The 20,229-nt window shown below is 36.9% G+C and overlaps 2 protein-coding genes across 2 annotated transcripts in view; both read right to left on the bottom strand.

Moving 5' to 3' along the window:
• Positions 1–2,851: 2,851 nt before the first annotated feature.
• LOC129251348 (uncharacterized) lies at positions 2,852–3,706 on the bottom strand. Its single transcript, XM_054890746.1, has 2 exons — positions 3,268–3,706; positions 2,852–3,177 (listed from the first exon to the last, which is right to left on the bottom strand). Exons 1-2 carry the CDS (start codon positions 3,704–3,706, stop codon positions 2,852–2,854), a joined length of 765 nt encoding a protein of 254 aa, XP_054746721.1.
• A 2,217-nt stretch (positions 3,707–5,923) lies between these two features.
• LOC129251339 (transcriptional activator protein Pur-alpha-like) overlaps positions 5,924–20,229 on the bottom strand; it is a 39,432-nt gene continuing 25,126 nt past the window's right edge. The window contains exons 2-3 of the mRNA XM_054890702.1: positions 6,342–6,447; positions 5,924–6,272 (exon numbers count right to left, since the gene is read on the bottom strand). Coding sequence (XP_054746677.1) covers positions 6,111–6,272; positions 6,342–6,447 — 268 coding nt within the window. The 3' untranslated portion in view covers positions 5,924–6,110. The remainder of the gene's footprint in view (positions 6,273–6,341; positions 6,448–20,229) is intronic.

Consider the following 20,229-nt stretch of genomic DNA (forward strand, 5'->3'; position numbering starts at 1 on the left):
CACTTTCCCCCAAAAATCTCAGTGCGGCCGTCAATTGAAGTTGAGCACATCTAATAACATGCTAAAGGCACCTCTGTCACGCCAGTCATTGTTGTTTGTGCAACATCATACTCATTCCCAATAACCATTCTCGCTAAAGTGACAATCTTTAATACGGGGTACCTTCAAAAGCCGAACATACATACATTGAGTAGGTCAGGATCGATCCTGTGCAGGTAGAAATCTAACCTGCGACAGTATCCGGTACGTAATTGTGCCAGTTCGATTTTTCATTACATAATTATTTTAAGTTTTATAAATAAAATTAATAATAATTATTAGTATTTATATTAAACTGTAGCGCCCATTTAGTACAAAGTTTTCTGAAATCAATCAATTTTCAACCAAATGTCATTCAATGAAATCAAGTTAATGTGATAATATATTTCAAACAGCTTAGCCACTAAACAGTTCTCAATGCAGTTTGGTGCGTGAATGATATCACGTTTCCCGTTTTTATTACAAAAATTGTATTAATGTTCAGAACATAAGTGCACTATTTTATAACTAATTAGGAATTTTTATCTTTAATTACCACGCTGAAGGAAAGTCTTGTCGGAATGAAAAAAATTAACGGAATGAGAAAAATAACAATAACAATATGAACCGGTGCCGTTCGTTAAGAGTTGCCACAAGACTCCCCCGCTAATTACACAATCGAGCAGGAAGTTTGATTCAACGACCCGATCTTGTAGATTTGATTGGCTAGGTTCCGATTGTAATCGGTTTAGAAACTGCTAATTGCTTGTCTGAGTCGTCGATTAAGTTCCCGACAAACGCTGGTTTAAGGCGATCAGTTGAAACAATTTTATGCTCGCCATTGATGTCTACCTTAAAGTGCTTAACTCTGTGTTCTAAAACTTTAAATGGGCCGTGCAATGGTGCTTGCAATTGCGTTTTATGGGCGCTAATACGGACGAGAACAGACCTTGGCTTCAGCATCTCTGGATGTATGAAAACTGACGGTTAATCATGGAAAGATGTTTCAAGAGTCTTCTCTGTGTTTAATAATTGTTTTAATGAAGTGATAAAATGTTGCTCGTTTTGATGATAGGGTCGTTGAAAAACTGTCCTGGTATTGTGAGTGTTTTTCCAAAAAAAAGCTCAGCAGGAGATGCATTAAGATCGGATTTGACAACTGAGCGTAACCCGAGTAAAATCAGAGGTAGTTCAGTGATCCAATCACAGTCTGTTAACTTCGCTTTTAATATAGCCTTCAGCGAAGGATGCTAGCGCTCAATTATCCCATTAGCTTTTGTATTGTAAGGCGTCGATCTGATATGCTTCGCTCCGAGCAACTTGTTTAATTCTTTGAATAAAACAAGTGCGAATTCACGGTCTTGGTCCGTTGCAATGCACTTAGGAAGCCAAAACGAGAGATCCACCCTGATAACAAGGTGTTCGCAACCGTTTCGTCAGAAATGTTCATAATGGGAAACGCCTCAGGCCAGCGGCTTGCCCTATCGATGCAGGTAAGTAAATATGTAAAACTTTTAGATTCGGGTAGTGGCCCAACAAGATCATTGTTGATATGGTCAAAGCGGGCACATCTGGTGTTGTAATGTTCGATTGACGATCGTATGTGGCGATGAAATTTAGCTTTCTGACATGGAAGGCAATTACGCAAAAACTGCTTGCAATCTCGTCGCATGTTGGCCCACCAAATCGCTGCTGAATCAGCTTCGTGGTAGCACGTACTCCTGGGTGACTCAGACTGTGGAGTTCGCCTATAACGAGATTTCGAAATACGTTAGGAACAAAAGAGCGGATACGGTTACCAGAAATATCGCATGTTAGTTCAGTACTAGTACCAGGAATTGTGATTTGACTGAGTTGAAAACTTGTAATGTTGTTGTTGTGCAGTGAGTTGAGTGACATGTCGTTTTCTTGTTCGACGGCAATTTCTTCAAAATTATTGTTTCTTAGTTCAATAGATTCTATTCTTGAGAGCAAATCAGGAACTACGTTGCTCTTTCCTGGAACGTGGCGAATGGTGGTAGTTGTGAATTCACTGATATAACTTAATTGCGCTGCACGACGTGGAATAACGATTAATCGCCAGTAGTACTCTGTCGAACGTAGGATAGATAGCGGGATTTGGTGTCGCTGAGCCATTTTGAGAAAAACCCAAGCGGCTTGCAAATGTTGTTTTCAACTTGATGAACAACCCCTACAATAGCAGTTGAACTGGCCTCCCTTGCCAGAATTAGCTAAGCGTTTGCAGCTGCGTGAACCAATAACGAAGCATTTGCTAACTGCTCCTTGTATTGATGGAATGCCTGTCTTGCATCTTCAGTCCACGGGAGAAGTATCTTATCGTTTTTCTTATTATTCCTAATTAAAACTTCTAATCGTTGTTGCGTTTCAGCTGCATTTCTAATAAAGCGACGTTAGAAATTAATCATTAAAATGAATCGTTTTAAATCTTTTTCGATAGTCGGTTCTTTCAAGGGCAATATTTTTTCCACCTTTTCAGGTAGCGGCTTAACACCCTCAGCTGTGACTTCATGACCTAAAAATATTATTTTGCTAGCAGCAAATGTACACTTTTCAGCGTTGATCCATCATCCAAGTCCATAGTCACACAAGCGGTTCAACACGTTTCGAATGTGTTCGACGTGCTGTTTATAAGATTCGGATGCGATAAAAATGTCATCTATGTACGAAAAAAGCTAATCGATTCCTCGTAGTACTTCGTCAATTAATCGCTGAAATGTTTTTGACGCATTTCGCAATCCGAATGACATAAAAACATACTTGAATAAGCCAAATGGGGTGATGATGGCCGTTTTTGGACTATGCGACTCTTCGATTAGGACTTGAAGTAAGTCGATGTGGCTATGCGCTTTCCGTAAAGGATATTTGGAAAATTTTGCAGGTGAAGAATGGGATTTTTATCGGTTTTTGTATGTGAATTCAACTGCCGATAGTCAACACATGGACGCCAGTCCCCATTAGCTTTTAGTACCATATGCAGCGGCGAGGCGTAGTTGGGCTTTGATGGTCTGCAGATAGCTAGTTCGAGCAGTTCGTTGAATTTCTTTTTAGCAATCTTTAGTTCATCTAGTGATGATCGTCTTGCTTTTGCTGTGACCGGTGGTCTCGTAGTTTCGATGAAGTGCGTTACATTAGCTCGTTCTTTAACTCGCAAGAGGCTTTATCATCAAGTAATTCCTTAAACTCAAATAAAAGAAATAAAAATTTGTTAGTTGCATCGACCGTAGTTACCTGAGGTGAAATCGTCACCTTCGGAAGACGCTCCAGTCAATGGATCGATTACCAGTTTACGTTTGATGTCTGCAAGAAAACCATATTCGTTTAGAAAGTCCGCACCGATTATTGATAATGAGCAATCTACTATAGAGAAATTCCATGAAAATTCGCGTCTCAATCCAAGGCATATGTTTACCATATGTTTATATCGGCGATCGGTTTGCGACGTAGTAATGTGCGTACTCCTCTGTATTGAGTTTATTGTAGTTACTGCGTCGAGTTCCTTCAGTTTTAGGATTAAGTGATCAGCACCTGAATCGATTAGGAAATCATGCACATATAGCAGATCGTGTATGAACAGGCGCTTTGAAGACGTGCATAGTGCCGATGCCTGAGTTGACAACTCACGAATTTGTTTTTTGGTTGTAGAATAAATGAGCAAGGTGAATGGCATTTTTTGGCACAATCTCCTAATTTTTGGCGATACCAACACAAATCATTGTCATCGTTCCTTTCTTTTTCGTTCCGCTTGGTACTGGATGAACGGCCACGCAGTCGACGTGTCATCCGGTTCTAAGTTTCGATTGCATTTAACCGTGTGCATAATTTGTCCAATTTTTGTTGTATTGCTTACAGCATTCTTTCAAACGGTCGAGTTTTTTCCGGTATAGAAATATACACTTTGTCAGAGACTTCCCACATACGGTCGGCAATTTGAACCAATCATGTAGTCTGTCTTTTGATACGCCCAGAACTGTTCTCGTTTTTTGCGGCAATTTTTTTAACTTTAAGTTCTTGATGAAATCGTCTCCAACATCTTTCGAAGCGAGTGACTTTATTTTGTGTAGTACCTGAGAATGCTTCATATCACCTAGCGGTTCGTTTGAAATAAACTTCTCAAATTTAATAGTCGCAGACTCGGAGTAAATTGATGAGTTGTAGCTTCAATTAGTCATACTTGTCATCGCAGAATGGTTCTAGAACCAATTCCCTTACTTTCAATGCGAATTTGTTTGAGAAGTTTGCAACTGTGTGCAAGTACTTTGACTTGTTCCAGGTTATTTTTCGGGTCTCAAAGTGTGACTCTACGATGATTTTGCAAAACTACGTGAATTTGATTTCCAAGATCGATGTTATTTGGCTTTATGTAGATGAGTTGATCTGATCTGCCGATTGTTGTGCACCGATTACCAATGCCTCGTTCAATTGAATTTTAAGCGACTAAATCTCTGTTGAGAGCTCCTCGTAGTTAGGCATTTTGTTAATCTTCACACCCACTAACGCATTTTTAATAAAATGTTCTAATGCGGGGTCACCAATTTTGGTGCGTGAATTATAACACGTTTCCCATTTTATTACAAAAATTGTATTAATGTTCAAAACATAAGTGCCCAATTTTACAACTAATTAAGAACTTTTGTCTTTAATTACCACGCTGAAGGAAAGTCTTGTTGGAATGAAAAAATTAACGGCATGGGAAAAATAACGGGAGCACAATATGAACCGCTCTCATTCGTTAAAAATAAAATTCGATTGTTGCAATTTCACAATATGAACCGCTCTCATTCGTTAAAAATAAAAATCGATTGTTGCAATTTCTACCAGAAGTTGCCACAGCAGTAAAATTATAGCCCTGTGTGTACCATCAACTTGTTCGTAGTAATTTTTGATATACTACATCTGATAACTGTTAAGAAAATTTTTTAGCATTTAGAATTATCACGGAAATGATTATTTTACTGTTTAACAAAACTTTCTGTTTTCTTTATTTATTTTATTTTTACTTTTTGGTCTGAAATATCCGTTTTTGACATACTATTGATCTTAACATTTACGAGTTACACATTAAATTTCATTTTAATTTATTTCTGTTTTAAATTATTTTTATTAATTTAGTTATTTAACATTTTGTTCTATTTTACGTTTGCATATAATACAATATTGTTAATGGTGCAGCATTCACAGATTTTTCTGGTTTTATTTATTTACTCTTTAAATTTTCAAGAATTTTAAATCAACAATTATAATTACTTAAAACAATTTAAAATATATATTTTTACACATTTAGAATTTAATTCTGTGTTTTCTTTTCTCATTACATGTAAACACTTAAGATTTCAAAAAGCTAGAAGTAACATAAAACTTAAATTATAATTTCTTTTGATATAATATTATCACTTTATTTTAATTCTATCATTTTATAATTTCTAATATGTTATATTTATCTCTTTTACAATAGGCCTTTTATTACCACTGAATATTTGAAATAGCTTTCCACTTTATTTTTACCAAAAATATTTTTCTAATATGTGTGGGTTTGTATTCAGTTAAAGTTTTGTTTTAGAATAAAATAATAGCATTGTTAAAACTATCGTACATTTCTTAAAATATATATATATGAAAATCAAATAATGAATATAAGAGTTTAGATTTTACATCTGTTGCCATATATTATAGGTACTATTTGGAACTGCGCGGGTTTGCATATGTAGCATCTAAATGATAATATAAAGAATTACTATTGGCTTCAAAAGTTCAAAAAAGTTCGTGAGAGCATGACTGTTAATTCAAATTCTACCAACTTCGTCGCTTTTAGAGCAGCCTCTAATCAACGCAACTGGTGTCCTCCGTTTTTGTTATCAATTAATCTAACATTTATAGTAGTAACTAGTTCTCTGTTCTTTAATTTTTTATTAAATTCCAACATGAAATAAGATTTAATTTAATAAGTATGGATTTTTAATAAAATATATCTTGCTTCACTTTTTTGTTTATTCTCCTTTTTGTTGGTTAAACATAACTTTTTCTTCAACTTTTAACTCTCCACAATTGTTTTGTTTATTTTTATGCCGCTATTTTTATTTTAGACTGTTTGCAGGAGTTTGAATATTATTATCGGCAGTGATAGACGATGTGTCGGACGATTTCTTCATTTTGTCACAATAATCATTAAAAATGTCACGAAAACGTAGCCAACATTTCTCTGGCACAGTTATAGCAGTACGAAAATTACTTTTTACCTAAAATCGATCAAAAAAGATCATAATTGAGTATACTTAAATCATTACTCGTCTTTGAAATATTTTTACCTCACTAATGCGCATGTAAACGCCACGATTATTTTGTCCAATATCGAAGTAAAAATTTTTATTGTCCACTTTCATGTGGCGTTCTTCAGGCAGATCACCTTTAAATCTATTAAAATATAATAGTAAATATAATTCGATTAAACATGTATAATTAAAATGGAAATATTCAAAAAGCTTATAATTAAAAATAATTTCTTTCTGATATCAAAACAAAGGACCCTGTATCGTATTATTAGAAATCGACAGAATACCGTCGGCTCAACAATGAAAATTCATTATTTATTTAATTAAAAAAAAAAAAAAACCCCCCACAGTTCTTACTCACTATTGCTAATAACAGAAAATATTTATTAATAAAACAACAAATAAAACGTATTATAACTAGAATACAACCTGATCAAAACAACCAAGCAACAGGCGCATTGGACGCGAAATTCGTTTAGAATATCTTGCGATAAAAAAGGTAAGAGTTTCGTAAAGATCTCGCCGGAATAAGAAAGTTATGCCTTGCAAAAGAAACGTACAATCAATGTCACATTGAATTTAATTAAACACAAAAAAAAGCTATAGAATGGACCTTCTGTACTCAAGCGACTTAAATCCGATTAATAACAAGCGGGAGCTATAACAGGGAAATGGGACAGAAAAATTTAAATATCTTAGGGAAAATTTAAGAATCATATTTTGTACCCGTTCTGCTCTTGGGAAAGCAAATTGGTGATAAGGTCTTCAAATAAATGACGCATATTCCAACCTATATTGATCAAACGCGGTAAACAGTAATTTCATCGAGTAAGGGTCTGAGAATTGGCTCTAATTGAAAGAAAGAAAAATTAGAGTCGAAAATAATACCAAGGTCTTTGATCTCATGCACAGATTAGAGGACATTATTAGAGATATTATATTACGATTGTAGAATATCAGGTGACTTAGAGTAAGGGATTTAAAATTTTTTTTTTAATTTAAAGGGTTCTTTAAAGTCAGCCTGGAGTCTAAGCACATACTCTGGGTTTCTATTGAGGCAAAAAATGTTAAGTCGACCGCATAGGTGCCTGGCAAATAAAAAACATATTTCCATATCATTTATAAATAAGACGAAAAGTAGTACCCCAAAATACTACCTTGAGCTACCCCAGAAGTGGCAATGAATGAAACAGAATATTCACTCTCAATTGTAACAAGACAACACCTTTCACTTAGATAAGATTTTCACCATAAAAAAAAACCGAGTGAAAGTGAAGACAGCCGAGTTTACACAAAAGTATTAAATGTGACACAGTGTCAAAGATTTCGGGAAATAAGGGTATATGCAATCAACTTGGAGTCCAGATGAAAATGATTCCATACAATATTCACTGTAAACGCCCTGTTATAAAACCATATTAGCTGGAAAAAATTAGACATTTTCATGACAGAAGTTTTCTGCTCAAAGTGATTTATTAAATAAAGAGTGATCGGATTGGAGGTACTTTTTCAAATAGAGTTTTTTTGACACATCACTACTGTCAAACAAAATACATTTTTTTTCAGTACTCATTGACATTTCATAATGGAAAGACTTTCGCCTCAACCACGTTTACAAATCGTATAACTGTATTATGAAAATTGATACTCTATGATTAAGCCCATTTTTGGCTTAACGGCTACGTCAATAACCACATTGCGTATTTGGGCTCACGAGCAATCCGAAGTCATTTAAGAGTAACCATTACTTCCATTGAAAACAATCGTTCGGTGCGACCCATCGGCCCATATTTCCACAAAGATGAGGCTGGCACCAATGTAACAGTGAATGGCGAACGCTATCGCGACATAATAAACGACTTTTTGAAGCCGGAAGTTGAAGCCCGTGAAGCAATGTACTTACTGCGTCGTCGTTTCGGTGAGCAATTTATCTCTCGTTTCGGAGCAGTGGATTGGTCCCCAAGATCGTGTGATATCACACACTTCGACTTTCATTCCTGAGGGTAAGTAAAGTCTAAATGCTTTGTGGATAAACCAGCTTCGATTAAGGCATTTGAAGTCAACAATACTAAAGTTATCCACGAGATATCCACCGAAGCCCTCCAGCGAGGCATTCAAAATTGGTATTTACGGATGGCCGAATTAAAGATATTATCTTCAAAAAATAAATATCATAAATGCTTTAATACAAAAATAATAAAGATTGCCCAATCTATTTGAACTTTCGTTGTTTTATTTCAATTTAAAATCCGATGCATCTAAATTTATCACCTTTTATAATTTTTGGTGGAGTTGCAATGATGGGAGACATCTTAAAGAGAAGTACAGAAAAAACTATCCACATTAATCTGGGATGAGGGCTTTAAATTTCATCTGAGATATCCCCAGAAGAGAGATGCAAATTACCAAAATTAAAGAATGCCAGCTGACTAAATTGGGCAGCAGCATAAAAGTCACCATTGTCACCCACGAAATTTGATCGAAAAAACTGGGCAAATAAATTTGAAATCTCAAGAGTAGAGTTCGTTACTTTATCACCCAGACGAGAAGCAGTTGGTACATTTGTGCAGGTCTTGTAGGATTTTATTAAGTGCCAAAACGCCTTCGGACATGACTTAATATTATTCTCAACACGAAGAATATAATTAAAATGTATGTTGACAATTGAATTCTTTTAAGAAAACGGTATTTAATTAAAAAATGATGATTATTAGTTTTTATGAAATTTCTGTAGAATTTATTACGTTGATTCTTAAGTGTTTTTAAGCTAGGTTTATACCATGAAAACTTATAACTTGGGGAATATTGAGAAACATATTCCCAGCAACGTTGATTTAAATGCAATCAGTGCAATAGAAGTATAATAATCGCAAAAAGGAACCCTTTTTTGGGATTTGCTGATAAAAAATTCATAAAACTCATCCCTAAGTTGCATTGAAACATGGTTTCTATCGGCCGAGAGAAAAGGAAGAAGACATTAAGTGATAGAAAAATTTAAATCGTCTGTACCGAAAACGATACCAAGAATTCGACGATAGATTAATTTCCCTAAAAATACAGAGATGAGTACCATCAAATTTATTACGAGCAAAAGAGACAATATTATCAGTGTCAAAAGTAGTTCTTCTTACTCATATGGAATTGAAGTCCACGGAAAAGATGATAATCACAAGGTACAATATCCGGAGAGTATGGTGGATGCCGCATTAGCTCTCATCCGAGCTCATTCAACTTGCCTAATGTTTGCTTTGCGGTATGAGGTCTTGCCTTGTCGTGGTGAAACAAAGATTTGCGTCTATTCACTAGAGACAGCTGATAGCTGATGAGAATAATAATCAGCAGTTATCGTCTGGTTTGGTTCCAGAAGCTCATAATAAACAATACCGGCCATATCCCACCAAATAGACGGCTCTGGTGTTTCATCTTCATCTAACCATTGGCGTTTGCAAACAGGATTATTGTAAAGGACCCATTTTTCTTCACCAGTATCGATACGGTTCAAAAAACTTTCATTTTCAAACCGTTGCAGCAGCTGAGAACACACATTCACTCTCTGCTGAAGGTTGGCGACGGAAAGTCTATGCGGAACCCATTTTCTCAGCTTTGAAAACTTTCCTAGCTGAACCAGATGCCTGTGAACTGTTCCATACGATGAATTTAATCTCTGAGCTGTCATATCGACTGTCAAATTTGGCTCAGTTCCCACGAGTTCGAGCAAGGCGCCTGAGTTAAAGAGTTCAGGACGACCAGCGCGCGGAGCATCATCCACGTCGCAGTTACCACTTCGGAATTTTGAAAACCACTTTTGCGCAGTCCTTACACTCACGGTATCCTCTCCGTGAACAGTGTTTATTTCTGCAGCAGAAGTTGCTGCATTTTTAAAACTTTTATGAAAAAAAATACAAAATATGCCTCTTATACGCGTTCGAAGATTCCATTTTATTTTTTAACAACACGTGCTTCTATCCGTGATTAAAATCACTTGTTAAATGCACAATATATCAATGAAAATATAAATAGTTCCGTTATATTACGCGAATAATTTTTTGTATGCAAAAATCGTTCAAAAGTAAAATTATGGGTAAAGCATGCACGAACTTATGGACTGACCTGATAATCTAGGCTGGACTCATAAAAAGCCACGTTAATGAATTATTTAGGAAACGGGGGGAAGGAAATTTGCTGCACACTGACTGACTGCCGGTCAGCGTCAAACTAAACAATTTATAAGTCCCAGCAAAGGAATATCTGACAAGCTACTCTCACTAAGCAGAGTGAATCTGCGACTTTTAATAGGATATTTTAAAGGTCACTGCACCCTGAAATATCATTTGAATAATATTGGACTGCCGCTTTTGCGAAATGGACATAGAAAGCTCAGAACATGTGCTTTGTGAATGCCCTGCATAAGGCAGGCAAAGACTTCACCACCTTGGTGGTACCGTAGTATCTCCATGCAATCTTTGAACAACAAACCCAAAATCTGGCTAAATTTTTTAGAAGGCCCAAAATTCTGGGGTTACAAAAATAGGCCTTGCAAAATAGATCAACTATGGTCGCAGTGCGTAATGGCCTTATAATAATAATAATCAGTGTCAGCTTTATAGGTTTCAAATTTCAAACCGGATGAACTTTTTACGCAAATACACAATTGCTCGATAATACATTATTTATTAGCAAGTTCTACTTGAGAGGCTTCTATGTAGCTTACACGGTGTGCTCCGTTCTACCGACAACACATCCGATCTCTTTTTTTGATTTTTTTAGCCCTTTACCAGTAATAGTAGACCACTGTGTAGGAAATTGGAAATATCCTGGAATAGACCACATCCACAAATACTGCTAAACTAATACTAAGATTTATAAAAATAATTGAAACATTTACTATAGACATTGTTGAACAATGTAACAGTACGAAGCAATTTTGTATGCAAGTTTATGTCATCTATGTATTATTCAAACATTTTATTTTACTTACATACTTGAACATGTAACTTTCTGCACTTCCGTTTTTTTTATTATTTTTTCTTCTTGATTAAAGGGTGTTCTGAGCAACAAGTTATGGGCCCAGGACTATACCAAAATCAAAGAGAAATATAAGTATTTTATCTGGTAAGAGTTTTTCTTAACAGCCCGTCCATTTACATTAATTATGGCTGGCACATCCATAAGGTTTGATCCTCAATATCCACGTTTAGGGATAGTTGGAAATTGCATATGCGTGCTATTCTGATAAAGGCTGACCTATGCAGCTACGCATCGGGAGAGAAACCTTGTCCAACTAGCGAAAATGCTGCAAAGTGGAAATAGTTCGATCAAAAGGCTTGCAATATCTTCCTCAGAATTAGGTTTGATCTCCGAATGTGATATGTGGAGGAAATTGAAGTCTACTTTTCAATCAAAAGGTCCTGCAAGAAAAGCAACACTCTTGAAACACATAGCCCTCGCACGAGTGAAGGAACGGGAAAATATCCGTGAAATTTAAATGACTTTCTCCACGCAGTGATAAAGCTGAAAGAAATAAACGCTACTGTGGGTGATGATCTTTTGACAATTTTGCTTCTATACAGTTTGCCTGATTTCTTCGAGACTTTTTGTTGCGCCTTGGAGACACGTGATGAGCTTCGTGTAAAAATACTGGAGGAAGAAGAATCGCGAAAAGCAAAGGAGGCAGCTGTGGGACAAAGCGTAAAGTAAATTCAATGACAAAATTTATGGATCACAGAAGTTGCTATAAATGCGGCGAGGTCGATCACATTTCACGAAACTGTCGATCAAAACAAAATAACAAAATTTCCAACTGGAATGTACGTCATGCTGCTGAAGAAAAGATCGAAAAATGCATGTTGTTCTAATCAACTCTTTTGCTAAAGAATACAAGCGTATATTAGTGTATAGATATTGGTTGTTTCTCTCATATGAGTTCCAATAAAAAAACTTCACTAACTTCAAAAAAATAAGAAAAACGCTTAGTTTGGCAAATAGTGACACAGCGAATATCACGGGCATAGGCAACGTCAGGGTTGTTATTAACGAAGAAGGGCAAACAGAACCGATAAAATTCGAACAAATTGTGTACGTGCCAGACTTCAGAACAAATTTACTTTCAGTGTAGAAGATTACAGAAAAAGGATTTGAAGTAATCTTTAAGCGAGATAAGGCACCGATTATAGAAAAAGGTAAACCAGTACTTACTGCCACTCGCATTGGCGGGTTATATAATTTTAAAAGTTCACAACCGACAGCAAATATTTCTTAAGCGAAACTTATCAAACTTCACACCTGGCATGTTCGTATGGTATCAATGAAATCGATTCAAAATGTGCCACAGGTATGGTACATTGTATGAATTTTGAGAGCAATGAAAAATTAGCAACTTTTGAGATTTGTGTTAGCCAAAAACAAATACAAGAAAGCTTTCCTAAGTAAAGTGAGCAGCGTACCACAGAACTGCTCGAAATTGTGATGTCTGTGGGCCTATGACTTAATCATACTTAGGTGCGAAATATTTTGTGACATTTACGCACGATTTTCCTCGCTGCAGTGAAGTCTATTTCATAAAACGAAAGTCCGTGGTACTGCCAATGTTTAAAATTTTAAAAAATTCAAGAAAATAAAGTTTCTCCAATCGGACAACGGTTTAGAAAATATTAACGCTAACTTTCAAAAATATCTGGACAATTGTGGAATTCGGAGGCGGGTGAGTGCGCCTTATACACGGGTATATTCAACAATGCATTATAATGCGCAACATACCATTTCAGAGTGAGCAGTGCGTTCAAAAATGCAAATATGGCAGGACTGCAAGTGCAACGCGTTCTTAAAAGTCATTTTTGTATCAAAAGTCGTGTATTATTTGCAGCAAAAATTTTCACACTGCCAATAAATACGCTAGTACAATGTCTGATGAAAAGTGGGTATTTAATTATTTATTTTAGCTTTTAATACAAAAATTGATGAAAAATACGATATTTAAACTTTATTTTATTATACTTTTCTTGGTTTTAGGGATTACTTTAGTACATCGGAGATAAAATTACTGCTCAGAGTCCGACTGAGCATGGAGAACGAGTTCACGTCGGGAAGGAGGAGATGAAGTAAAAAAAGTTAATAAAGATTTAAAAATAGATAGAAACATGACCAAACTTAGTAACAATTTCATTTTACTGCACAGCGCGTTCATAAATGCAACAAATCTATTTGCAGTTTTTCAACAAATCTATCAGTTGCATGAATTGTCACATTGACAGTGCTGCCAGCGCTGCAAGTACTGCGCATTATAATGCGTTTCTGAACATAGCCCACTACAGCAAAACGTCATCGTAGAACGAAAAAATAGAACGCTTTTAGAAATGTCCAGATGCATGTTAGCGCAGGCGAATCTACCAGCGACCTTTTGGGCAATTCGCACAGCGAACTATATCAGGATTAGGTGCCCAACTAAAGTTCTTAAAAGTGAAGTACCGTTGAAACTCTGGTCGAGGAGACCCACAGTTGTTCATATGAGGCCGTTCCGTGCTAAGTGTTACGTTTTGATGAAAGGCAACCAAAGCGGTAAATATGACCCACGATCTGAAGAGTGTATTTTAGTTGGATATTCAAATGAGGCTAAAACTTATAAACTCTGGTATCCCAAAAGGTAAAAAATTCTGGCCAACCGCGATGTCAAGTTTTGACAGAGAGAAGCTAGATTTTGAAAGAGAATTGGAATTTAAAGCGGTTAGAAACAAAACTTATTGCGCGGAAATTGCTGAAAAATCGGTCAGTGAATGAGAAAGTGAAGATGCATTTCCATTGTCGAAATCGAGATACGGAAGAGGTAGGCCAAGATTAATGAGAATTTGCTTAACACGTTGACTGCCAACTACGAGATAACTCGTAGTATGATTTCCCTTCCAGCAAGCCAACTACGAGTTATCTCGTGCTACCTGAAACTACCACTTTTTGTGTAGCTACGAGTAAAACCGTATTATAATAATGGTAGTATCAATAAATGGCTTCTGGGAAAAGAAAAAAATTTTGGGTTTGGCTTCCGTGAGCTTTTTTTATTAAAAAAAAAATTCATTCAATACAATGCAAAAAATCATTCAATATAATGGAAAAATTAACTCAAATACAAGAAATAAAGTAATATATTGGGAGGTTGAATTAGTTTTAAAGGTGACACACAGATGGCGCTATTTATCACTTTATCGCGTTGGCAATACTGAATATATATTCATGACAAAGCCTCATCCCTAGGCTTTGTTTATCAGTATCTGTCATTTCGCTGAAGTATAAACAACGCAGTGTTTTCGAGCTCCGGCAGATCAACTTTCGTGCCGTCGAAACGCAATTTGCGGGAAGCTTTGCTTTTCTGCTTCAATTTGAAAAAAAATACAGCCCACGCCCGTGAATTGCTGCAGGAGGCCTACCCAGACCATACTCAGTCGATTTCAACATGTGAGTACTGGTTTCGACGATTCAAAAGTGGTGATTTTCACACCGAAGACAAGGAGCGTCTTGGCCAGCCCAAAAAGTTCGGGGACGCGGAATTGGGGGAATTGGTAAACGAGGACTCGTGCCAAACCCAAGAAGAGCTTACTGAATCATTGGGCGTTGATAAATCAACCGTTTGCAAGCGTCTAAAAGCGATGGGAATGATCCAAAAGCAAGGACATTGGGTCCCGTACGAGTTGAAGCGTGCTCTGCATTTGGTGGGATCAGGTCGGCGTCGTATATTTTGAGCTGCTTCAACCGGGCGAAACAATCACGGGGGATCGTTACCGACTGCAATTGATGCGTTTAAGCCGGGCATTGAAAGAAAAACGGCCGGAAACGGTAAAAAGGCACGACAAGGTTATTTTGCAACATGACAACGCTCGGCCGCATGTTGCTCAACCTGTCAAAAAATACCTTGGAACGCTTGGCTGGGAAGTGTTACCCCACCCGCCGTATAGTCCAGACATAGCCCCCTCCGATTATCATTTGTTCCGGCATATGAGTCTCGATTTGGCGGACCAGCTGTTCTCCTCGTACGAGGCTACCAAAATATGGGTTGAGTCATAGATAGCCAAGCAGCGGCCAGAATTTTGGAGAAACGGCATCCGGAAATTGCCCGAAAGATGGGCGAAAGTTGTAGCTAGCGATGGCCAATACTTCGAATAAAATATTTTGTACCGTTTTTTCACAATAAAGCCCCAAATCTTCGAAAAAAACCTTTAAAACTAATTCAACCTCCCGCTTTTAGAAATGTCCAGATGCATGTTAGCGCAGGCGAATCTACCAGCGACCTTTTGGGCAATTCGCACAGCGAACTATATCAGGATTAGGTGCCCAACTAAAGTTCTTAAAAGTGAAGTACCGTTGAAACTCTGGTCGAGGAGACCCACAGTTGTTCATATGAGGCCGTTCCGTGCTAAGTGTTACGTTTTGATGAAAGGCAACCAAAGCGGTAAATATGACCCACGATCTGAAGAGTGTATTTTAGTTGGATATTCAAATGAGGCTAAAACTTATAAACTCTGGTATCCCAAAAGGTAAAAAATTCTGGCCAACCGCGATGTCAAGTTTTGACAGAGAGAAGCTAGATTTTGAAAGAGAATTGGAATTTAAAGCGGTTAGAAACAAAACTTATTGCGCGGAAATTGCTGAAAAATCGGTCAGTGAATGAGAAAGTGAAGATGCATTTCCATTGTCGAAATCGAGATACGGAAGAGGTAGGCCAAGATTAATGAGAATTTGCTTAACACGTTGACTGCCAACTACGAGATAACTCGTAGTATGATTTCCCTTCCAGCAAGCCAACTACGAGTTATCTCGTGCTACCTGAAACTACCACTTTTTGTGTAGCTACGAGTAAAACCGTATTATAATAATGGTAGTATCAATAAATGGCTTCTGGGAAAAGAAAAAAATTTTGGGTTTGGCTTCCGTGAGCTTTTTTTATTAAAAAAAAAATTCATTCAATACAATGCAAAAAATCATTCAATATAATGGAAAAATTAACTCAAATACAAGAAATAAAGTAATATATTGGGAGGTTGAATTAGTTTTAAAGGTGACACACAGATGGCGCTATTTATCACTTTATCGCGTTGGCAATACTGAATATATATTCATGACAAAGCCTCATCCCTAGGCTTTGTTTATCAGTATCTGTCATTTCGCTGAAGTATAAACAACGCAGTGTTTTCGAGCTCCGGCAGATCAACTTTCGTGCCGTCGAAACGCAATTTGCGGGAAGCTTTGCTTTTCTGCTTCAATTTGAAAAAAAATACAGCCCACGCCCGTGAATTGCTGCAGGAGGCCTACCCAGACCATACTCAGTCGATTTCAACATGTGAGTACTGGTTTCGACGATTCAAAAGTGGTGATTTTCACACCGAAGACAAGGAGCGTCTTGGCCAGCCCAAAAAGTTCGGGGACGCGGAATTGGGGGAATTGGTAAACGAGGACTCGTGCCAAACCCAAGAAGAGCTTACTGAATCATTGGGCGTTGATAAATCAACCGTTTGCAAGCGTCTAAAAGCGATGGGAATGATCCAAAAGCAAGGACATTGGGTCCCGTACGAGTTGAAGCGTGCTCTGCATTTGGTGGGATCAGGTCGGCGTCGTATATTTTGAGCTGCTTCAACCGGGCGAAACAATCACGGGGGATCGTTACCGACTGCAATTGATGCGTTTAAGCCGGGCATTGAAAGAAAAACGGCCGGAAACGGTAAAAAGGCACGACAAGGTTATTTTGCAACATGACAACGCTCGGCCGCATGTTGCTCAACCTGTCAAAAAATACCTTGGAACGCTTGGCTGGGAAGTGTTACCCCACCCGCCGTATAGTCCAGACATAGCTCCCTCCGATTATCATTTGTTCCGGCATATGAGTCTCGATTTGGCGGACCAGCTGTTCTCCTCGTACGAGGCTACCAAAATATGGGTTGAGTCATGGATAGCCAAGCAGCGGCCAGAATTTTGGAGAAACGGCATCCGGAAATTGCCCGAAAGATGGGCGAAAGTTGTAGCTAGCGATGGCCAATACTTCGAATAAAATATTTTGTACCGTTTTTTCACAATAAAGCCCCAAATCTTCGAAAAAAACCTTTAAAACTAATTCAACCTCCCAATATTATTGTTTGTGGAAGTTTTTAAAACAATTTTCCACACAAAGGGCTGGCTTCTCTGGACAGGCTGGACAGAAGTAACGCGTTTCTCGGCGTTTTTTTTCTTGGGTACATACACGGCATGGCTTTGTCGGACGCTGTTTTTTTTCGTTGGTGGTAAACACTCTAAATAATGGAGCTCTTTAGATCTATTTTTTTTTTTAAACTGGTTGAAAATCTCCAATCAACGCCAAGACGAATTCTTCTCTGAACTTTATCAGTTTTATTTTAGATGAAGTTACTTTTTGGTAAATTCTGTGAGCATTTTGTATATATATCTCTATAATATGAAGTAAAAACTTTTTGTGCCATCTAATAGTCTTTCTTAGAGATGAGTAGTACGAAATCATTTGATCTTATCGGTCAATGCCAGACATTCCATTATTGTAATCTCGAATTATATTCGGTTTCATAAAAATTATTTCATTGCGATTGGGCACCTCTACCATTTAAGTAGCGTGCATGTTTGAAATGGAAATACTTCTCGTTTGTCTTTCCATTTGCATACAGTAACAGGACCATTTGTCTGCCAAAAACACTCCCCTCTTTTTAGTTTACGATTTACCACATCTTTGGGGTTTCCTTTTCTGTTACTTCGTAGGGTTCCACACACATAAGTTTTTCGTGTATATAACAGTTTTGTAAGACTAACTGAATTATAAAAATTATCCATGTAAAGCGCGTAGCCTCTATCGAGATAGTCCTCAAGTAAATGTAAAACAACGTCAGCAGTGTGACCTACATAATGGGTAGTTTCCTCAGATTTTCCGGACAGTCGGACTCACATAGTTCATATAGTTTGACACCATATTTGTGTTTTTTATTTTTTATGTATTGGCGGAAAAGCAATCTTCCCCGCCATAGCATCATTGATTCGTCAATACAAATATTTTTACTTGGTACATAGTTTTCGTGCATAACATCGTTGAAATGATTTAGGATTGGTCTCACCTTGTATAATCTGTCAGTATATGGTTGTGAGTTATCAACCAAATGAAAATAACGAAGTATCAACTGGAATCGATTGCGGCTCATATGTGTGCGCCAAAAGTTTACATTATATAGCTTGTTTGTGTTCCAGTAATGTTTTATTGTTGGAAAAGTACCAGGTCCCATTTGCAATAAAAGTGCAATAAAAACTTTCATCTCTGTAGCACTTCCGTCTTGCCAGTTTGATATCCTTTTAGATTTTTTTATAGCATTTTGATTCTCATTTTCCAATGTTGCAATTTCTTGCGCAGCATATAAATTAGTTTGTTCTACCAGTAATGCAAGAAACTCATCCGAAAAAAATAAATCCACCAGCGTTTGTACTGTAAAATTTGATGTATCTAATTTCACACCAACATTTTCTTCGAAAAGAAATAATTCAGGATTGTGTTGAACTTCTGTCCACAAATCATCATTCTCATTTGACGTTGTTGCTTGAAAATCATCGTCATTATCATCAGATTCGGAGACGACTTCAGGTTCGGAGATGACTTCATCTTCACTATCACTTGTATTCTCAGAAGGCTCATAAATGTCGTTACTACCAACGCTGAAATCATCTTCTGAATAACTTAGATTTGCGTTGTACTCAATTTCACTTTGATTCAGTGACCTTTTCTTATCCATATAGGGTTCTTGATAATTATAACAGTAATTTTAGAGAATGTTTATAAATCTAAAAAGAAAGAAAATAATAATAAAATTATGATAATTATAATAAATAATAATAACTACAATATAAAACAAAATACTATAGAAAGCAAAAATGATGTTTTTTTTAGGAAAAAAGGACCTACCTACTGCGAGATAATTCGTAGCGAGTTCTTTCCCAGACGCCAACTACGAGATAACTCGTAGGTCCTTTTTCTCCTTTAAAAAACATCAGTTTTGATTTTTGATGATACCAATGATCTAGAAATAGAGTTTTTAGTAATATAATGTGAAAAAATCAAAATGTCATTTTTGGCCTGTTTTCTGAAAATTGGCAGTCTACGTGTTAAGGGGACGACCTCGAAAGATATATCAAAAGGCGGTCTGTACGAATTACGGTGTGTAAGAATCGAGCTCTGATTTCCAAGATTGTGAATATGTTAATAAGGGAAGTAGCTGTTGATAATGAGTACATAGCACAGATTTCGAATTAAACATGAGACATCGTAGACCGACCTATCAAGCGAAAAATTTTTGGCAGTCGTTTTGTTTTTCGAACGAAAGACGGCAACAAGAAGAAAGCGCGTCTCGTAGCAAAAGGGTGCGCGCAACGTCCAGGAGAGGATATCAATGTCACATATTCACCAGTCACGCGATTGATATCAAATGGATGTCATCACCGCTTATTTGAATGGCGATCTAGATGAAAACGTTTATATGCAAATAGCAGAATATATTATGGAAGTTATCCTCAAACAAGTCATAACAGGAAAGACTCCGGATACAGCTGATAAAAAAAGAAAGTAAAATTCGAGCTATAGCAGAAAAATGGTTGACAGCTTTATCCGAAAACTCAAACCCTGTATGCTAAATGCGAAAATCGCTTTATGGCTTAAGACAATCTGGTTTTCAGTGGTTCCAGAAATTGAGCTCTAAGCTTCGTGAAATGGGATTTCATTCATCTAAATGTGATCCATGCCTTTTTATTATTCGTAAGAATTCGAGCCTTGCGCTGATTACCGTTCATTTGGACGATTTTTTAATAGCTACAAATATTCAGTCGCTCTTAATTGAAATCAAACAAAGCTTGCGGCGTTGAGATGAAGGACAACTAGTTTAGTAGGGTGGATCGAAAGTTGTTTGGA

This window comes from Anastrepha obliqua, unplaced genomic scaffold (genome assembly GCF_027943255.1).
Source record: "Anastrepha obliqua isolate idAnaObli1 unplaced genomic scaffold, idAnaObli1_1.0 ptg000012l, whole genome shotgun sequence".
In the NCBI taxonomy this organism is placed as follows: domain Eukaryota; kingdom Metazoa; phylum Arthropoda; class Insecta; order Diptera; family Tephritidae; genus Anastrepha; species Anastrepha obliqua.

Bases quoted from the DNA above. Each gene is read 5' to 3' on its own strand.
- LOC129251348 (XM_054890746.1), bottom strand. From the start codon at position 3,706: ATGCCATTCACCTTGCTCATTTATTCTACAACCAAAAAACAAATTCGT. The intron at 3,178-3,267 runs GTAACTACGGTC...TGCGAGTTAAAG, and splicing joins AGGTGACGATTTCACCTCAG to AACGAGCTAATGTAACGCAC.